Below are 19,429 nucleotides of genomic sequence, written 5' to 3'. Positions count from 1 at the left end.
GATTTAGCCCAGCTGGCTTGGCTCAGTGGTTGAGCATCAACCTATGAACCAGGTCACGATTCCATTCCTATTCTGGGCACATGTCTGCGTTGCGGATTCGTTCCCCAGCAGGGGGCGTGCAGGAGGCAGCTGATCAATGATTCTCTCATTGATGTTTTTATGGCTCTCTCTCCCTCTCCCTTTCTCTCTGAAATCAATAAAAATTAAAATAAAATAAAAAGTGACTAAGATTCGTTTTTTTAAATCATTCTCTGGAAGTGCTAATAAGCAGTGAACTGGTCTAAAAGAGGTAACAGTTAGAGAAGTAAAAGAAATAGATCATAAATTGGGTAATCACCTATTAAGTATGAAAAAGTTGACTATATCTGGTTTAACAAATTTATTTCCAGGTTTTCTTTGTCTATGAAACTATGCCTATGAAATTCATCCAAATAGACTTCTTTAGAGTTGGTAGACTCTCAATATGTTATTTAAATATTTGTGATGCTTACTAAGATGTTTTTGGCAATCAAAGAGAGATCATATTGTGATTAAATTTATAAAAAGCACAGTACCCCTAAGTTGAATTTCTGTAAGTTATTAGAAAAATGAACCTAATACCCATTAGTCTTGCATGTTCTTCATAGAGATTACTCTATGGACATGCATTTTAAAACGAACTTTGGTTATCTTAGCACGTTTATTGATTCTGCCATTGCAAACATTTGAGTCCATTTTTGAGTCACATCTCACACGAACCTATTACTTTCAGGTAAGTGGACATATTGTAGTTGGGAAAGTCTGAAAGCAAAAAACTAGAATAAGTGTCATTAGTATTTACATTTTTAGTATGAGCTATTTCTATTTCTGAAATATGCTTTTTTTGGCTTAAACACCACAGGGTAGAAAAAGAGTTAACTGTGTAATTTAAAGAAAGGAGTTAAGTCCAATTAATGAAAGGCTCCCTGGAGTTCTTAACCTAGGTTCAAAGGCTCTGTGAATATTTGAAAGTTATCTGTAAAATTTTATACATTTTTCTGAGTAGAGAGTCTATCAAAGTAAGAGTAGGCAATACAAAAAAAAAAGCCAAGAATCAGTGTTTTAATGTTTTGTTTTGTTTTTTAAAAGTCTAAACAGATCTTTAATGACTGGGGTGTGGTTTAGGATTTAAAGATTGTTGAATGGAACTGCGGCTCACGAGCCACATGCGGCTCTTTGGCCCCTTGAGTGTGGCTCTTCCACAAAATACCGACTTCTGTGCATGGGCCACGAAATTTCAATTGCACTGTACGTGCCCGCCCGCATGTGGTATTTTGTGGAAGAGCCACACTCAAGGGGCCAAAGAGCCGCATGTGGCTTGCGAGCCGCAGTTTGCCGACCACTGGTCTAGGCCATGGGGACAGAAGTGGTCAGTAGGCTGCCTGAGACTGCTGCTGGCAGTAGCCACCTCAGTGCACGTAGCCTTTGTTTTTGCAGTAGCCATCCTTCTGGTCTCAGAAGTAGCCACCACAGGTACCCTGCTTGTGGTCAAACTCCACTCATTGCTTTCTACAAGGCTGCTCAGCTTCTCCACCAGCTTACAGAGCCAGGTCATGTTGGGCACTGGGCTCCGTGTTGGCTGGTTCAAGGAGGCCATCAACACTTCATTAATAATCATCTTGCTAGTGATGGTGTGCACAGTGGGCAGGTTCAGCCTAACCAGTGTCTCCATGCTGATGTAGTCATAGATACTGCTGTAGGTAAAGCAGGTCTGCAGTGACTTTTCCTGGATCTTCCTAACCAGTATGATTCAGACTTTGTTGGCCTCAAAGACAAGGTCCCCATACTTTGGGGACTTTATCTTCTCATTGAAGGTCTTCCAGTCGCCCATCTTCATTGATTCAGGGGGATCCAGGAAGGGCTGTCATTGGCCCACTCGCAGCTGGTAATGGAACTGCTTGCTGATCATATGTTGGCGGGCATCACCCTGTTGGGCGGCCATGTAGGGGATCTCCAGGAGCATGGCAGACACCACGTAAACACACTCCGGCAGCTCCAGGTTGATGTGCAGGTGAAAGGGCACCTGCTGGTGCCACTCCACCTTCTCCCACTCCTGGCTGGGCTCCTTTAGGCGGTGTAGTAGAGACCCTGGCCCAGAAGTTTCTGGGCCTGACTCCTTGACTGGATGTCCAGCAGGGCACTGTGAGCATCATTGCACAGTCCTTGGTGGAAGGCACAGATGCACAGCTGTTCCATGGTGCGGCTTTACAGGATCTGTACTGGACTCACTGTGTGCTGTCTTTTTTGTTGTTGTTTTTTTAACTTTTTGTGAATGCTGTCTTGTAGGTGTCTCATAGCATGAAGTCGTGGACCTGGTACCAGTGGGAGATATGGCAGAGGATGGCGCACGTGCAGTCTGCAGTTTTTGGCATAGATGTACTTGAGAAGTCTCTCCATTAGCACAGCTGAGTCCTTGCCCTCATTTTTTGCTTAATCTTGGTTGGACTTTGAGGAGCCCTTAGGGAAGGTAAGCTGCTGCTGATGGGCCTTATAATTAAACTTGCAGAAGGTGTGCAGAATGCACCTCAAGCAGACATGACAGATCTCCTCAGTGGTGCCCTTCTCTTCCAGGTAGCGCTGCACAAGCTCAATGATTGGAATATACCTGTGCCTCATCCTTCAGGTGCTCCACATACTCTTTGGAATGAGGATCAGTATTTTGCATTATTTTGGTAAATTCTTCATTCATTCATTCCACCAGAGTTAGGATACAGCCATAAACACACAGTGGCTGGTCAACATTATGTGGCTTTTCACTCTCTTTCAGAATGTTCTCTTCAACAAAGATGTTAGCTTTTGCAAACAGGATGTCCATCAGCTCATTGATGCAGTCAAGGCTTCATGAATGTGGCCAGGCTGGCATTGTAGTCATAGAGAGAACTTGGTTTTGATGATGACATCCTCCCCAAGGTTGTTTTCAGAAGCAATCTGAACCAATAGCTGTAGCAGCTCAATGTGGGTTGCACAATCAGTTCCCTTCTTGCCTTGTACCTGTAGGATCTCATTCAGTTTCTTGATAACAACAGTGTGGATGGATGATCTCCGTTCCTCTGGCAAACATTTTTGGTTTCTCCTTAATGAGCATACTCCATCTCGGACCCTTTCCCACTCCCCACATTCACTGTCCTCCTCCTCATCCAGGAGCTTTGATTTCCTATCGTGCTGCTTCTTGGCTTTGTCCTCCCATTTCTTCTCAGTAGCCTTCTTGTCCTCCTCTGTGGCCAGAGCTGTTTTAAGGAATCTCGAGGCCAACATGGTCTGTTTCCCTTCCTCCTCCTCCTCCTCTGAGTCAGAAGACGTTGAACCTGTATCCCACCCTTCATCCTCTCGAGTCCTCATCTTTATCTCCATCTTTTTTAGAAACTTTGACTCTCTCCAGAAGGAGCTTCTGGCTTCTTCTTCAAGAAAGCTGCAGCACTGACTCTGTCTTCATCCCTATCTGAAGAGCCTTTTGAATCCTTTCTTCTCAGCATCTTCATCTACAGACTGTTCAGGGTTCTGCTTATAATCTGTAATAAGGGACTCAAAATCTTAGTGTGTTTTTGGATCCTCTGGAGCAGGGTGCTCAAGGCCTTAGCATTGTTCTTATTCATCTTCTTCTTCCCTTCCTTATCTTTCCATAACTCATTAAGATAGTCACTTAAATCAGCCAGGATACGGATATAGAAATGGGGACACCTTTCTTATCCACAATGCTTTTAGCCTTCCCATATGCTTTTGCCAGGAGCTCAAACTCTTCCAGGCACTTAGTGACATCCTGAATCTTCATGGCATTACCAAGGGTCTGATAAGGTTGGTCAACTCCTCAAACCTGTAGTCCTTGGCACTTCGAACCACTCTCTTGATATCTTCTTCATCTTCACTCAGCAACAATGGCTGTTTGTGGTAGTTAAGCCTGACAGGTTTGGTGACAAGCTCCTCCCTGAACAGGAACAACTGATGCTGAAAAACTGTGACATGGCAGATCAGCGGAGCCTACGAGTCACACCACAGAACTCCAATTGTTCTTAAAGTCCCTAATACTAATCTATCTAGAAAATCCTAATCACTATGGATGTTAAGTATTTGAGAATACAAGGTAAATTCCTGAACTTTAAAATTTGTATTACTAAACAAGAAATGTCTTCTCAGATACTTTGATGGATTATAAGATATAGGCAGCTATTATTATTCTAAAAATAATAACCAGCTAAATCTAGACACCAGAATCTATTTTAGAAATGTAGTATAAATATTTTTTCTTTTAAGGAGGACTTTTTTTTTTATAGGTTTAAGTGGATTAAATAACTCTTTTTAAAAAAAAAATGTTGGAAACCATAAATGTGCTTATTGCTCTAAATAAATGACGGTAGACCTCAAATATCAAAATATTGTATAAGTTTTAATTCCCATTATTTATATCACACACAGACTTGAAAGATATACTAGTAAATGTAGGACTTAGGCTTTGTGACATATTTAAAAACCAAAAAAGATTACACAACTCAAAAGCCATGGCTCTATAATTTCATTTTTTAATCAAAATACTTTAAAAATATCCTTCCTATACAGCCATCCCCATGTGTCAGTTTTCCTAATAGGTTTATGTTAACTGAATACAAAAGAAATGTGAAATAAATTTAACCAGGAGGGATGATCCAATCTAATTTTGATACATTAATGTCATATGCTGTACATGTTACAATAGCAGCCAGATCTAATACTAAGCTCCAGGCTATACTGAGATTTCCAAATGGCAGATTGTTCTAAGTGATATCAAGTATAATTGAAGTAATAAACGATAGCAAAAGCTGAGCACACTGTCAGGAAGAATTTAAGTATTTACTTTTTAAAATTAAGTGAGTTAGGTTAGGAAAGACAAGACAACTGAAATAATGCAGGTCTCAATTTACAGAAAATTCCTTTTATTTATCTGCTACATTAACCCTTGAACTCCTGCCAAAGCTATCTATAATTTCTAGTGTTCACTTATCTAAAGAAATGAGAGAAAAGGGCAACTGTAGTTTTATCTTATAACCAAGGCTTCCCTTCAAATATCTGCTACAGAGCATTAAAAGTCTGTTTAATGGAAAAGAACAATACATTTTTACCAAGATGTTGTAATGAAGATATTTGTGGTCCAGAACCATGTGTATAACAAAGTTATTCTAAACATGTTCAAGCAATTTAAGGGAAAGCTTCAAAAATATCCCTTATGATTTATATTCAAATGCTAAAAAAGTAACTATTTTATTATGTCATGACAAGGCATGCTTTTATATCTATATATAGAATAATCCTACTATAAAATAAACACAAATTGAGAAATTACTAATCATTGTTATATATCTTAGAAATTTCTGAAAAGACCACTAAAAAAATCAATTTTGAGTGCTTAACAGTTAATAGAAATTTCAGAAGTGTGTTCGATATATTTTATTTGACATAAAAATTTGATATAAGATTTTATATTTACTTATTTCTTATCTCTCATGGAGTTACAAGACTATGTATAGTCAATGAGTTTTTCTATACTCTGAAAACACTCAAAGGGGTTCCTAACTACATGTACTACATTTGTACCAGATATCAATCACTTCTAAAATAGAGTACAAGACTTATGTATATAGAGTAGGTATGTTAAAATCACTAGCAACCAACTACTCTTCCAAATTCACTTCAACTACTGCTGAAGTTATTTTGGAATTCAAAGTATATAACATTGGCTGTAGATTATCATTACCAATTTATGAAGACAAAGCAGTTAAATGAAATTCAACATGTGTAAAATCGAAGTCCTCAAACCATTATAGAATATTAGCACCAGAAGAGACCTTGAAGTTCTGTTTTCCTACCCAATACAGGAACTTCCACTGCAATATTCCTGACAAGTAATCCTGCCTCTGCTTAAATACTTCTAAAGTTAGGTAGCTTAAAAATTCATATATCAGTCCATTTATTTTTAAAGAGCTTCAATCATTAGAACATTCTTTATGCTAAGCTAAAATATCCCTTTCTGAAGCTACTTGTGCCAAAATGAGAAGGATTATCAAGTAAATCCAACCTATATTCTATATATTTTCAGATCAGTCTAATAATATACCTCAACTTTACTTTTCCAGGCTAAGTGTCCTTAGTTCCTCTTCTTACAGTTTACAAACCAATTCATTACCCTGGATTATTACCTCAGTTTATTGATATTTCTATTAAACTGTGGTGTTCTGACAAAGAGCACTGGCCTATCTATCTATAGTGGCACTACTACTTTGTTTTGTTCATTACATTTGATTTTCTCCATTTTTATATCTTTGGCTCAAATAGAAGTTGCAGTCAATTCAAACCCCTAAGTCTTTTTCTACACAGTTCTTTAAAGCTGGTACAACTGAGTGCTAGAACTAAAGAGAGGATTTCATATTTATTCTCATTAAATTTTACCTTGTTAGGCTCAGATTATCTTTAAGCCTATTAAGGTAATTAATCTGATTCTTCTATTCAATGTGATGCCTCTCTCCTTTCCCAGATTTGTATTCTTCTTAAATTCAAATTCTTGTGTCTTCATGTAAATTTTGGATACTAATGTCAAATGGGACACAGGTTTGGGTAAGAGCCATTACAGATGTTCCTCCTGGTTAAAAAAATATCCACACTTACTAAATGTTTACTAAGTGCTTTGTGATAACTTATTTAATTTTTACAACAATGCTACATGGTAAATATAATTACCTCCATTGTTATAGGTGAGGCACTGAAGCTTAAAAAGATAAAGCAAGCTTGGCTAAGGTCACATAACTAGTTCCAGAAACCATACTTTAACCACTTCCCTATATTGCCTCTTATTAAATAATTAATTTATGTCTCTAGATATAATTACACAACTAGTTATGAATATACTAACTGAACTATTATAAAGACTACATTTCTTCAATTTGTCCACAAGAAATGACTTGGTTAAATGCTTTATACTGTCTATGGCTTGCCCTGATCTAGTAATCCTATTAAAACAAATTAAGTTACTTTGATGCAATTTGTTATGGTGAACTCATCGTGGCTCCTAGTGATCACTACTTCATTACCTAAGTGCTCACAAAACATCTGTTTAATAATCCTATTTTGCCAGGCATTGACATGGAGTTCATGAACGTTAGTAATTTTTGTAGTCAGTGGCCTGTTCAATCTCTTTTAATGAAAATCGGATGCCTGACTATCTTATGGTAGTGTTCTCATTTTCCATGATTATGAAAAGAGAGAGATTCCAGAGTCAATTCTAGATTTCCTCATTGCCATAGAACATCACTCATCTGGAGTTGGAGACTAGAATTCATGTAAAGTAATTTCATAAAATCAGCTTACTCTATGACTTCCCCACTTGTGTTAAAAGCACCAAACAATTCATTATACTCAGGGTCAAAACCTGAAAGTCATCAATTTCTGTTTTCCTTACTGTATCTCTAACAGGCTCTTCATTAAAAAAAAATTATACTCCTTTTTGGTACTTTCCTATTTCTTCTACTGTTGCCCAAGGTCAGATGCCAGTCATCCTAGACAACTGAATTAGTTCATGAGTTTCTAAAAGGCCTTCTTCTCTCCTCCTTCCTGTCGTCCTTCCTACCCAATTCTTCCATACGTTAGAAAATACTGAGAGCTGAGTAAATGCACTGTGCTAGCTACTACAGATACAATGGTGAGGAAAAAACAGACATAGTCTCTGCTCTCACAAGGCTTCAAATCCAGTGGAGGAGACAGAGTAAAATAACTAGGCAATCCTATCTAATAAAAGAGAAACATGGTAATTGGCGTACAACCGCTACCCTTCCCATTGGCTAATCAGGGCGATATGCAAATTAACTGCCAGTCAAGATGGCGGTTGGCAGCCAGGCAGCTTGAAACTAACATGAGGCTTGCTTGCTTCAGTGACGGAGGACTCCAACGTTCCCCGCCTGCCTTGCCGGCTTCTGAGCCTGCAGTTTAAGAAACATTGTAACGAATATAGAAGCTAAACAAAATCCCAGAAACCTGCTTTCAGCGAGCCGGGATCTCAGAGCTGGAGTTATACATTGTTTCGATTATAGAACCGAAACAAACCAGATACCTGCATTCAGCAGCGGAGGCCTAAGAGCTGGAGCCTCAGAGCTAAAGCTGGCCCAGAATAAAAAGAAAAAAGAAAAAAAGGAGCGGTTGGGAGCTTCAGTCCCAGCCTGAAAACAGCCCTCAGCCCCTCACCCAGACTGGCCAGGCACCCCAGTGGGGACCCCCACCCTGAAGGGTGTGTGACCAGCTGCAAACAGCCATCATCCCCTCACCCAGTCTGCCAGGAACCCCAGTGGGGACCCCAACCCTGATCCAGGACACCCTTCAGGGCAAACCAGCCAGCCCCCACCCATGCACCAGGCCTCTATTCTATATAGTAAAAGGGTAATATGCCTCCCAGCACCGGGATCAGCAGAGCCGCGAGGCCTCTGGGCACCGGGATCAGCGTGACACGGGGCAGAGCCCAAACCCCCTGATCGCCCTGCGGCTCTGTGTGTGACAGGGGGTGGGGCCACAACCTCCCTATCGGCCCTGCTCTGTTCGTGCCAGGGGAAGGTGCCCCAACCCCCTGATCAGCCCTGCTCTGTGCCTGATAGGGGGGAGCTTCCCAACCCCCTGATCTCCCTGCGGCTCTGTGTGTGACAGGGTGCGGCGCCCCACCCCCCCACCCCATGGGCCCTGCTCTGCGTGTGACAGGGTAGAGCCATAACCTCCCCATCGGCTCTGCCCTGAGTGTGATAGAGGGCGGCGCCCCAACCCCCTGATCCGCCCTGCTCTGTGTGTGACAGGGGGCGGTGCCCCAACTCCCCTATTGGCCCTACTCTGTGAGTGACGGGGGAGCTCCTCAACTCCCTGATGGGCCCTGCTCTGTGCATGACAGGGGGGAGCTCCCCAACCCCCTGATCGACCCTGCTCAGTGCATGACAGGAGGGAGCTCCCCAACCCCTTGATCAGCCCTGCTCTGTGCGTGACAGGGGGCAGCGCCCCAACCCCCTGATTGGCCCTGCTCTGTGTGTGACAGGGGGTGGCGCTGCAACCTCCCCATCGACCCTGCCTTGTGTGTGACAGCCCCCATCCCCCCCGAGTGCACAAATTTTTGTGCACCAGGCCTCTAGTCTAATCTAATAAAAGATAAACATGCAAATTGACAGTACCTTTGCTACGCCTTAAGCCACGCCCATCAGCCAATCAGAGCGACTATATGCAAATTAACCCAACCAAGATGGCGTCCTGCAGCTATGGAGCTGGAGCAAGCAGGAGACTTGGTTGCCCCAGTGATGGAGGAAGCCAAGCTTCCACCTGCCGCAGCCGGCTCGGCTCTGAGCTCCACTGAAGGCAACAAAGTTTCAATTATAGAAAGTAAATAAATCCCAGAATAAAAAAAAGAAAAAGAAAAAAAGGAGAGGCTGGGAGCTTCCGTCGCCGGGGAACTTGGCCAGCCTGAAAAGAACCCTCAGCCCCTCACCCAGACTGGCCTGGCACCCCAGTGGGGATCCCACCCTGAAGGAGGTGTGACCAGCTACAAACAGCCATTAGCCCCTCACCCAGGCTGGCCAGGCTCCCCAGCGGGACCCCCACCCTGATCCGGGAAACACTTCAGGGCAAACCAGCTGGCCCCCACCCATGCACCAGGCCTCTATCCTATCTAATAATAGACAAACACGGTAATTGACCATACCTTTGCCACGCCTCCCATGGGCTAATCAGCACGATATGCAAATTAACCACCAACAAAGATGGTGGCTAATTTGCATGCTGCAGGCAGGGCGGGACAGCGCAGCCGCCAGCACGCGCCACCGCCATCCTGGGCCGCAGGCCGGCCACAGAAGCCCAAGAAGTTGCCCAGAAGCCAGTGATCTGGGGGAGATGGGCGTCAGGCCTGGGCAAGGGGCTGATCGGCGATCGGAGGGTGATGGAGGTTGACGCCTCTGGCCGAGGCGTCAGGCCTGGGCGGGGAGCGGAGCTGGCAATCGGAGGGGTCTGGGGGGTCCCCTGCCCAGGCCTGACGCCCGGGCCAGAGGCATCAGGCCTGGGCAAGGGGCTGATCTGGCGATCGGAGGGTGATAGGGGTCAATGCCTCCGGCTGAGGCGTCAGGTCTGGGCGAGGGTGGAGCTGGTGATCGGGGGGAGATGGGGATCCCCTGCCCAGCCCTGAAGCCTGGGCCAGAGGCGTCACGCCTGGGGCGGGGGCAAGCTGGCGACTGGTGTGAACTACAGAGGAAACACCTTTTCTTACCGCTCATTGGTTAAGCTCCCTGTATGCCACTGATAATATTCTTAGTAACTTGGGTAATAAGAATCCAAAAAGGTGATCTAGGGTTTTTCACCACACTCCTGGTGAAAAAAACGAAAGTCAGCTGCTGGAGGGATAAGAAATGTCATATCCTGCCCTAGCCGGTTTGGCTCAGTGGATAATGGCTTGGCCTGCCGATGGCAGGGTCTGAGTTCAATTCTGACCAAGGGCATGTACCTAGGTTGCAGGCTCCTCCCTGGCTGGGGCCCAGGTCAGGGCTCATGCAACCAATCAAAGTGTTCCTCTCACTTTGATGTTTCTCTCTGTCTTTCCCTTTCTCTTCCACATTCTCTAAAAATCAATGGAAACATATCCTCAGGTGAGGATAAAAAAAAAAAATAATAAAGAAATTATTATTATACGAAAGACACATCTTGAAAATGCCTAAAGAAAGTTGTCATTTTTTCATGGTGAAGGGACTGGAGTCCGTGTTGATGAAAACACCTTGGTGGCTGCGGTGACTGGCAGTGGCTGCAGCAGCGGGGTGATGGGGCTGGTGCCTTCCCCTGTCAGCCCGGTCACCTCCCACAAAGGGAGGCCAGACTGCGGCGTAGGCCCTATCCCCAAGGGGAGCAGGAAGCAGGCCTTAGCAGTTACTAGGACATCCCCTGAGGGCTCCCAGTATGTGAGAGGGGGCAGGCTGGGCTGAAGGAACTGGGCACCCCCCCCCCCCCCGTGCACAAATTTCGTGCACTGGGCCCCTAGGCCTATATAATAAAAGGGCAATATGCAAATTGACCGTAACAGCAGAACGACTGGGAATGACTGGTGACACACACTGACCACTAGGGGGCAGACGCTCAATGCAGGAGCTGCCCTCTAGTGGTCAGTGCGCTCCCACAGGGGGAGCTCTGCTCAGCCACAAGCCAGGCTGTGATGGCTGCCAGTACAGCAGTGGTGGTGGGAGCCTCTCCCGCCTCCTCAGCAGCACTAAGGATGTCAGACTGCAGCTTAGGCCTGCTCCCCGCTGGCAAGTGGACATCTCCCGAGGGTTCCCGGGCTGCCAGAGGGATGTCTGATTGCCAGCTTAGGCCCAATCCCCCCGCTGCAAGAGGGCACAGGCCGGACGACCCCCCATCCCCGAGTGCACAAATTTTTGTGTACCAGGTCTCTAGTCTATACTAATAAAAGCCTAGGTGGCCCTTGCACCCTTGCATGACGCCCTCACGTCATCACAAGATAACCGCCCCCAAGTTGTCACAAGATGGTCACAAGATGACCGGCAGGGGAGGGCAGTTGGGGGCAATCAGGCCTGCGGGGGAGGGCAGTTGAGGGTGAATGGGCCTGCAGGGGAGGGCAGCTGGGGGTGACCAGGCCTGCAGGGGAGGGCAGTTCGGGGCAACCAGGCCAGCAGGGGAGGGCAGTTGTGGGTGACCGGGCTGGCAGGGGAGGGCAGTTGGGGCCTTCAGGCTGGCAGGGGAGGGGTCAGGGGATGATCAGGCTGACAGGTAGAAGTGGTTAGGGGCAATCAGGCAGGCAGGCGAGCAGTTAGGAGCCAGTGGTCCTGGATTGTGAGAGGGATGTCTGACTGCTGGTTTAGGCCTGACTGAGGGGTCCCAGATGGGAGAGGGTGCATGCCAGGCTGAGGGACACCCCCCCCCCAACCCCCGTGCACGAATTTTGTGCACCAGGCCTCTAATAAATTAATAATTAACAATATAGACAATGCTCTAAATATACTCCCCCAAATGCAAGTATCAAAGAAAACTAAGCTATAATGGCAACTTGAAGAATGCAAAGAAGGTAATTAGGTTAGGTAGTTACTTCAGCAGATAGTGGGTATACATGCAGAAATTGAAAATGAGTAATACTGCCCCACACCCTCATGTTTTCCCTAATCTTCCAGACACTCGTATGTAGCAAAACATACAATATCATATACTCCTCAATCAGTGAAAAGCATACGTTCATACACATTCTTATAACCACTTACGTTTTCATACATTCACTTCCTGTGTGGATCATTCATTTATTTTTTAGTAACTAAGAAAAGCATCTTGCTCTAGCTGGCTTGGCTCAGTGGATAAAGCATCAGCCTGCAGACTAAAGGGTCCTGAGTTCGAGTCCAGTCAAGGGCACATGCCCGGGTTGCAGACTTGATCCCCAGTAGGGGGTGTGCAGGAGGCAGCCGATCAATGATCATGTCTCATCATTGATCTTTCTATCTCTTTCTCCCTCTCCCTTCCTCTCTGAAATAAATATATATATATTAAAAAAAAGAGCTTCTGGACGCAATAGGCACAGCATCTATCTAGTACATGATATCTTAGTAGACACTCAATAAATAATACTCAATTAATAATTAAAAGGATAATACCACAGTCCTAGTTAATTTTTCCCCTGTCATTACATAGTGTAAGCATAAAAACAATTATCTGCACTTATGGCATTTATTTTAATATGCCACTATGAAGGTGATAAATGCTATAAACAAAATAAAATTGGGTATGTGATGGAGTTACAGGGTAGAGGGGGCTACTTTGCTAGGATGATCTGGGAAGGATTCTCTGAGGAACTGTCTATATGAGTCTGAGAATAGGACAATGAAAATGAGAAAGCCTGATGATGTGGAGAAAGAGCATTTCAAATAGAAAGAATAGTAAGTGCATAACTCCTGAGATAAGAACAAACTTGACATGCTGGCAGATTAGAATGACAGCCAGTAAGGCCACATGTGGTAAAGGGAAAAGAAAGCAAAAGATGAGACCAGAGGGGTAGGCAGGAAGGTGGCCAAGTCACGTAGGGCATTAAAGGCCATAGTGGGGAATTCAAATTTTATTCTACATGCAATGAGAAACCATTTCTATACCACACAAATTATATCATTTCCAGTAGTGAGATAAATTTACTCTGGAGCATGTGTATTTTCTGGTTTCTCTATCTATTCTTGTCATTAGGAGTATATTTATAGAAATTGAGGTTAAGGATAGAGTCTATGACATTAAAACAGAATTATTTTATGTAAGGTTGTTATATTTTGGGACTGAAACCATGGATATAATTCCATAACATTTATTAGCTATTATATTACTACACTTTTACTAAAATAATTAAAAATTTGTTATTCCTTAAATTTTTTTGAACTAATTCTCTAGACTATATTTAGCATATAGTTCTTTGGAAAGTAAAGTATATTGCAATTTTATTCCCAAATAAAATAAAAATAGGAAATATTAAAATCAGACCAAACGGGTCTATAAAAGCTCACTCATTTGCTAAACTATTGTGACCAAATTTTTAAAAAGAAAATGAATTGCTGTCCATTACACTAACAGTATTTCAGAAGAAATTGACATCAATAAAAGGCTTCTTTCCCCTCTTTTGGGGAGGGGGGGATCCAGGAAATGAAAGATAGACTAGAGAGTCCAACTAAATATGTTATAATTATCTGAACTGGATCTTTATCAAACTCGTAAAAGGATGATTCAGCTACCTATGAAGCAGAGTATCAGCAAGTGGCTAGAACAAGGAGACAGAGGAAATGAGACAAGCTCCTGTGAACACTTTATACCAATGCTTGCAGCACTTTTGATTTTTTTAGGGGTGAATAAACTCAGTTAAGTGGAAATTATTTTTAACCATTTTCCATCAATCCTTCTCAGGTAGAGATAATTTATAGAACAGATGATTTGAACTAGGGTTATATCAGGATTTTTGATATGGTGGAATATTTCTGAGAGAGACTACTTTGTTAGGTTGAATGTTTGGTTAATTTGTTCAAGAAATGTAGTCTAAAAAAAAAGAAGTATAGTCTATATTGTAAAAATTCTGTTCCTACTGTCCTGAGCCTTGAAAAAGCTCCTCATCACAAGAAATAAAAGGATATATTTAAATATGTTCAAAGATATTTACCTCTTATTCTGAGAAAATAAAATGCTTAAAAATAATGTACAAAATCACCACATATTTTAAATAAAAAGTGAGAACTCAAATTAGTTTCTGTAAACTAGATATAAATGAGTTTCTCCTTTCAAGTTTAAAACAAAGAACCAGAGTCATAAATAATTCTAGCTTGCCAGAGGCATGGCTATTTCTTTATACTGACTGTCGACTATCTAATTTAATTAGAGGTATTAAACTCCATGCTGAGGTCAACGAGCCTTACATCCTCCAATATTACACTTCAACCAGTGCTCATTAATGTGTCTACTGAATGGATTAACACACTAAAGATATATGTACAAAGGAAAGGGGGACAACCTAATGATATCCAATTGTTCATTTGTAATAGGACACATGTTCTAGGCCTCAACTTATTACCTCTAATGTGGAATTTATTAAATTCAGGAGAAAAAATGCCAATACAGAAAGTGATTTTTTATTAAGGGGAACTGGTATAAGACAACTGGTTTCTATGATTAAATTTAAACATTTAACCTTTTATTAAAAAGAAATTGATACTATAATAGAGCTAAAATATAAGCCTGTTACTTAGAAAAATCTTACATACTAGCACTCTGAAGAGCAGATTAAGGACACGAGTAATAAAGAACAGGAAAAAGGAAAACTCAGTATATAGAGTAATAAATATTAAGTTGACAGGTTTTACTTTTATATGGTAGGTACTATATATGTGAAAGCAGTGACATTTAAAATATCAAAATACTTAGAGATTAAATAACACACTTCTAAATAACACATGGGTCAAAGATTCTCAAGAGAAAATAAAAAATACTTTGAACTAAATGAAAATAAAAAAGTTCTGGAAAAGGATACTAGTGATGGGTGTATAACAGTAAATGAATTTTATGCCAATGGACTGTACATTTAAAGTAGTTAAAATGGTAAATTTCATGCTGCATATATATTTTATATTTAAAAAAAACACCTTCCTATACTTATATGAAACTCTTAGTGTTCAAGGTTTAATCACTCAAAATTCCAATATTTAAAATTTTCACCTTTTAAAAGTATAATTTCAAATATAAGTCAACTGTTTAACAATTCTTAAATGGTGTTATCATTTCCAAAATTAATTTTGTTGTGATACCTGATTGTTAAACATCCATTTCAGATTCTTCTTATATAGAGACAAACCATTGTGAATGTTTTGAATGAAATAATAAATCTTACTTGACATTTCTACAAAGGTCACAGGTACGAAGTTTAAGTACCATATAATGATCAGGTTTAATATAGTTAAGTAAAAATATCCTGACATAATTTTTAAAAAGTATTTTAACAAAAAATGATATACTTTATTCTGCTCTTCTGCTTGAAATCTAAGGTACTATTAATTTTAGACTGTTTTGGGGTATAAAGTTGTATCCATGGAGCCAAAAAATGATGATGATGATAAATATGAGTCACTGCCAAGTTCTTAATGATTAAAATTATTTATCTTTTTGTATTATACTCATACTTACACACCTCTTCCTAAACCTACCACACTATTGTCTGTGTCCATCATGGCTCTTTTTGTACTTCTAAAAACTACATGCCAAGAAATTCTATAGCAAACCTCTATTGAACATGCTTTCCTACATTTATCAATTATCTTCATCTTTATTACTCATTTCAACCTAATTAGCATCCTTATATTACTTTTACTAACCATTACTCATTTAGTAAGCATTTTCCAACAATATTCTAAAATATAAACAAAATGCATCAAGGATATTAAATCAATCTTACAAAATACTTGAGAAAAGTTCTGAAGTTCCTTTTTAATAGTGTGATAAGAGCACTGTTTTCATAGCTTATTAATGAAGTGTACAGAGCTTTGATATCAAGCAACAAAATATCAAGTAAAATGACCTATAATATTAAGTTGGTTACATGCAGCAGTTTTGAATAAATGGAGGAGGAAGAAAAGACGGAGGAGGAAGAAAAGATGGAGGAAGTGGAGAAGGCAAAGAGAAGAAATGTTGGACAAGATTTTAATTTTAAAGTATTTCTTCCTAACAAAACCATATACACACAACTGTTCTCTGAGGTATCCCTGTGGTCATTAAAATGATTTTTGAATAACGGTGCCAGCTACAGTAAAATGGTGTCATAGGTTTTAAAAGGTGTGGGCCATCAAAATTACTCCACTATCTCTCTCGTAAAATTTATTTAAATTAATTAAGGCTTATTTTATCTGCTATTTTAGTTTTAATTAAAATTTATAATAAAGAATGTTATATTTTAAGTGCTTTTGTAATAATTTACTTTTTCCCCCCTCCTTCAATCAATATAAATATATCTATCCGCACAAAGGGACTTGAAATATAATTTCACAACTTTGTATACCCAAGTTTTTCAATTTGTCAGGTCTCCATTTTCTTGAAGGCAAATCTTTAGTTAAGACTATCAATCATATCATTAAAGAAAATAGAGTTTGTTCTATAACAATACTGTTTCTGAAGACAGTATTGGGTGAGTACTCAGAATCAGTGTTTGATCAACTAGATTACTAGTACTTACATATTTTATATATTAATTTTTGTAAATGAAAGGCGCGCCGCCCGCCTCTCCGGGCGGTGCGGGAGGAGGAGTCTGGCCGCTGGGCTCTGAAATCCCTCCACGCCCGCCGTAGGGCCTGGCCTCCCCGGAGCGGGTCCAAGTGTCCGGACCGGCTGCGTGGTGGCCAGCGGCGGGCCGAGGGGTGGGGCCGGGCGGCGACCGACCACGGGGGAGGTCATGGGAGCGGAAGGCCTCACTGCCTGGCTCTTTCCTCCCTTCCCCCGTGGTCGGCTCCCCGCCTGCCTGCGCTGGGGCCGGGGGTCCATGTGGCCCTTGGGGCCCGGTCGGGGGGACCGGGGTCTGCATGGGCCGACTGCCGGGCCCCATGGGGGGGGGGGGGGCATTGGCTCCCCGGCCCATGGCGGGAGCCCGGCGCGGGCTGCCACCCGCCCGCTGCCCCCCGGACCGGGCCCAGTGCAGCGGCAGCGGAGTGGGGCGCGTGCCCTAGCTCGGGGAGGCCGCCATGCTGCAGTGCACCGAGCTCGGGCCAGGCCTGCTCCGAGCGGATGCCACTCCTCCAGGGCTGGGCCACTCTACCGGCCGCACCCCGTTTGCTGGGCCTGTGCCGCCCAGACGCGCTGGAGTCCCAGTCTGCCCGCAGGCCAGCCGCGGGTGCTGTGCGGGGGGGCCATCCTGCCTTGTGGCGAGTTCGAGCTGCAGCAGCAGGAGCCAGGCAAGGACTGCGCCCTCCATCTTGCCTTGGGTCCTCCGTCTTGGGACAGAGCCATGTGCGCCCTCCATCTTGCCTTGGGTCCTCCATTTTGGGACGGTACCATGTGCTTCCTCACGGGAAGAAGCCGCTGCTAGCCACACCCAGGATTTCTCTGGACTAACCAATAATAATCAAGGGAAGTGCACGCCATCACTATGACCACATCCTGTACCGACTCGCGCCTGGCCAATCGGCGGGGCCCACAGTCCCCTCTCCTGCCCTCACTCCACCCCCCTTTAAAACCCCCTGTCCCATCAGGCCTCTCTCTCTCTCGGCCACTGGAGCTTACCGTTGCATCGGTGAGTGTGGCAGGGGAGCCAAACCTAGGTTTGAAATAAATGACTCTTTGCTTTTGCATCGGACTGACTGGCTCCCTGGAGGTCTTGGGAACTTTGAAATCTGGGCACAACAGTAAATACCAGGATTTTAACACTTACTTTTTTGGTCAAAGAGTCATCAGACTCAGAAGGCATTCTTGTTGAGACATGAAAAATTACTTCCATTGTAGAGGTAGCAAAATATGGTGTGGTCAATCCAGTGCTTTTGTTTTTTTGTAGTCCTCCCATGAAACCACAATGGTTTGTAAGATTTACCTAGAAGCAATGAAGAGACACAATATTAATCAACTAAACAAAATTAAAAAAAACTCAGTTGAAAAAGAGCAAACTTTTCACTTTGTAAAAACAAGGGGAACAAAGGGATCAATCAATGCTTGACCCAGAATTACCAGTTAGAGCTGCTCTATTCACTTTAGTATTTTTTCTTAAGTATTTGAAGATCCCTAATTAATAGGAGTTAATTAGAAAAGAAATGAACTGCTGTGTACTATGAATCTTTAGTTAGGCTACTAGGTGTTAATGGTAAATTGTAAAGGCTGTGGGGGACACCAAGGAAACAGAGTAAAAATCAAGTAGCAAAAATCAAGACTGGAAATGATTTAGGGAAAAGTTAAAACAGTAATGCCACTTTGATAAAATTATTAATTAGGTGTATCATATTTACTCCTCAAAACTGCCTTCCTAATTATTAGTAAGTATCATTAGCCCCAAATAAGAATATCAAAATGCAGAACTTAAGCATACTTCAAATGCTTAATCAATCTGTGCAAAGATTTTTAAATATCTTTTTTTCTGATTCTAGATACAATAAAGGCTAATATCAGGGCCGTTGCATGGAATTATATTCCCTGGATCTGTGTGATGCATGGAAGTCAGCAACTTAAGTTCATTATAGAAAATTAAAGAAATAATGGTGAAAAAAATTTTAAACACTGCTTAAATTTCTCCATTCAGAGAAACCACTTATACATATGTTTTTAATAATAAATCTGGATATCTGATAAAGTGAAGAATTATAAAAAAGAATCTTTGTACTTTGTGAAGAGAAATGTCTTTTAACCATCAGTATCAGCTACTAATGGGTGAACATACCACTAATTTTTATACCATTACTATATGAGGTTGATTCAGTAATACATTCATATAATTAACAATTCAAAAGATATACCTTCCATATCTCATCTCTGGCTACTCAGCTCTCCCAGAAAGCAATTTCTTACATATCCTTCCAAAAATGTTCTCTGTATATACAATTAAATTCTTTTATGTATGTGTGTATATACATACACATAGCACGCATATACAATGTTCTGCACTTGGTTTTTCTTGCACTTAAAATGTCTTGAAAAATACTCATTAGTAAGTAAAGAGCTTCCTCATTTTTTTGTTTTCATGGCTTCACAGTTCATTTTCTTGATGAACAATAATTTAACTAGTCCCCTACTTGAAGGATTTCTAAGTTGTTTCCAATCTTTTGCCATTACAGTCAATGCTGCAGTGAATAACACTGAACACATCATGCTGCATTTGTGAAAGTAGATCTGTAGGACAAATACTCCAAAATGGAACTGTAAGTCAAAGGGCATGTGCACTTTTAATTTTGAAACCCACTAG

At 42.0% G+C, this 19,429-nt stretch overlaps 1 protein-coding gene and 1 pseudogene across 11 annotated transcripts in view; both read right to left on the bottom strand.

The window, feature by feature from the left end:
• The window catches only part of RALGAPA1 (Ral GTPase activating protein catalytic subunit alpha 1), a 277,152-nt gene that overhangs the window by 41,020 nt on the left and 216,703 nt on the right, over positions 1–19,429 (bottom strand). For 9 of the 11 annotated variants that reach the window (XM_036353109.1, XM_036353124.1, XM_036353130.1 and 6 more), the window contains one exon: positions 17,915–18,070. In XM_036353109.1, the coding sequence (XP_036209002.1) occupies positions 17,915–18,070 (156 nt within the window). Of the gene's footprint in view, positions 1–17,910; positions 18,071–19,429 lie in introns of those variants that run through there. The other 2 variants (XM_036353125.1, XM_036353129.1) reach the window with 2 other exon arrangements.
• On the bottom strand, positions 1,389–6,726 carry LOC118672704 (annotated as a pseudogene).

This window comes from Myotis myotis, unplaced genomic scaffold, assembly GCF_014108235.1.
Source record: "Myotis myotis isolate mMyoMyo1 unplaced genomic scaffold, mMyoMyo1.p scaffold_m19_p_1, whole genome shotgun sequence".
In the NCBI taxonomy this organism is placed as follows: Eukaryota; Metazoa; Chordata; class Mammalia; order Chiroptera; family Vespertilionidae; genus Myotis; species Myotis myotis.
The sequence above is the reverse complement of the archived record's forward strand: the minus strand, read 5'-3'. Positions and strand labels throughout refer to the sequence as shown.